The following is a 1,057-nucleotide window of genomic DNA, read 5'->3' as shown; positions in this document are numbered from 1 at the left end:
AAACTCCGTCGAACTCCGAACAGAAATGCTGAAACTCAAAAATCTTGTGTCCGACATCCTAACCTCATGGCACCGCCTTTATTTAGAACATCAGTGAGATATCGTGGTAGACAGTCATTGTATAAACAACACTCAATATGTCACTGTGGAATCACTTCTGCCGCCCCTACTTCTTTGACCGAGACTATAAATCGATGGGGGCTGTGTTCCATGAAGCAACTCTAAAAGTTGGCCTCTGTCCCCAGTGTAAGTTAATATAGGGCCATTATTAACGTTATATGTATGTACGTGCGCGCACGCATTATATATATATATATATATATGTGTGTGTGTGTGTGTGTAAAATCAACCTGGAAAACCTGTTTGCTGTTGCGAGATATTTTATTATAATGAGAACGGCAAGGAGAATTTAGTTTGAGAGTTTGAATTCGATAACAAAAGAGACGTATTTATTGTTGCCGGTGGGGGAGGAGAGAGAGAGAGAAAAGTTTTAGAGTGTAGATATATGTATGTAATATATTATAACCCCGCATCCGTATATACGCTTAAGTGAAAGCTAAGCCGAAGGTGTCGGGCGAGTCTATACGAAATAGGAGGTCAGGTAACGTGGTGTAACTAGGCTAGGCAAGAGCATTCTGTCTCTCTTTTTCTTTTTTCTTTTCTTCCTATTTTGTCCTCTGTCAAAGTGATTATTTTAGTGACAGAATCACAAGTGAAATCTTTCCTGTAGAGCTTTCAAAACTGTCAATAATTTGCTGCATTCTATTTCTGCGGAAACAGGACATTTGCAGTTTAGCTTCTTTACTGATAAACCACGTCTCACTAATATTGTGCTTATATATATATATTATAATTATACATAATATTCCTCTTCAACAATGTCAGGTAAGAACTATTAAAATATTTTTTTAAAATTTGATATGTATTTATAAAGCTAAACATATGCATTTGTTAAGATTTGTTTTCTTTTTCGAGTTGTATAATTCGGAGATAATAATAACTTTTTTCTTATTTCATACCAAATACTACACACTGAAGCAAATTTTCTATGCTATTT

General features: G+C 35.3%; 1 protein-coding gene across 1 annotated transcript in view; it reads left to right on the top strand.

Moving 5' to 3' along the window:
• Positions 1-512: 512 nt before the first annotated feature.
• The window catches only part of LOC106867320 (gelsolin-like protein 2), a 64,000-nt gene continuing 63,455 nt past the window's right edge, over positions 513-1,057 (top strand). The window contains exon 1 of the mRNA XM_052966822.1: positions 513-885. Coding sequence (XP_052822782.1) covers positions 879-885 — 7 coding nt within the window. The 5' untranslated portion in view covers positions 513-878. The remainder of the gene's footprint in view (positions 886-1,057) is intronic.

The sequence above is a fragment of the Octopus bimaculoides genome, chromosome 3 (assembly GCF_001194135.2).
Source record: "Octopus bimaculoides isolate UCB-OBI-ISO-001 chromosome 3, ASM119413v2, whole genome shotgun sequence".
Taxonomy (NCBI): Eukaryota; Metazoa; Mollusca; class Cephalopoda; order Octopoda; family Octopodidae; genus Octopus; species Octopus bimaculoides.
This window is presented reverse-complemented; position numbering and strand designations above follow the sequence as displayed.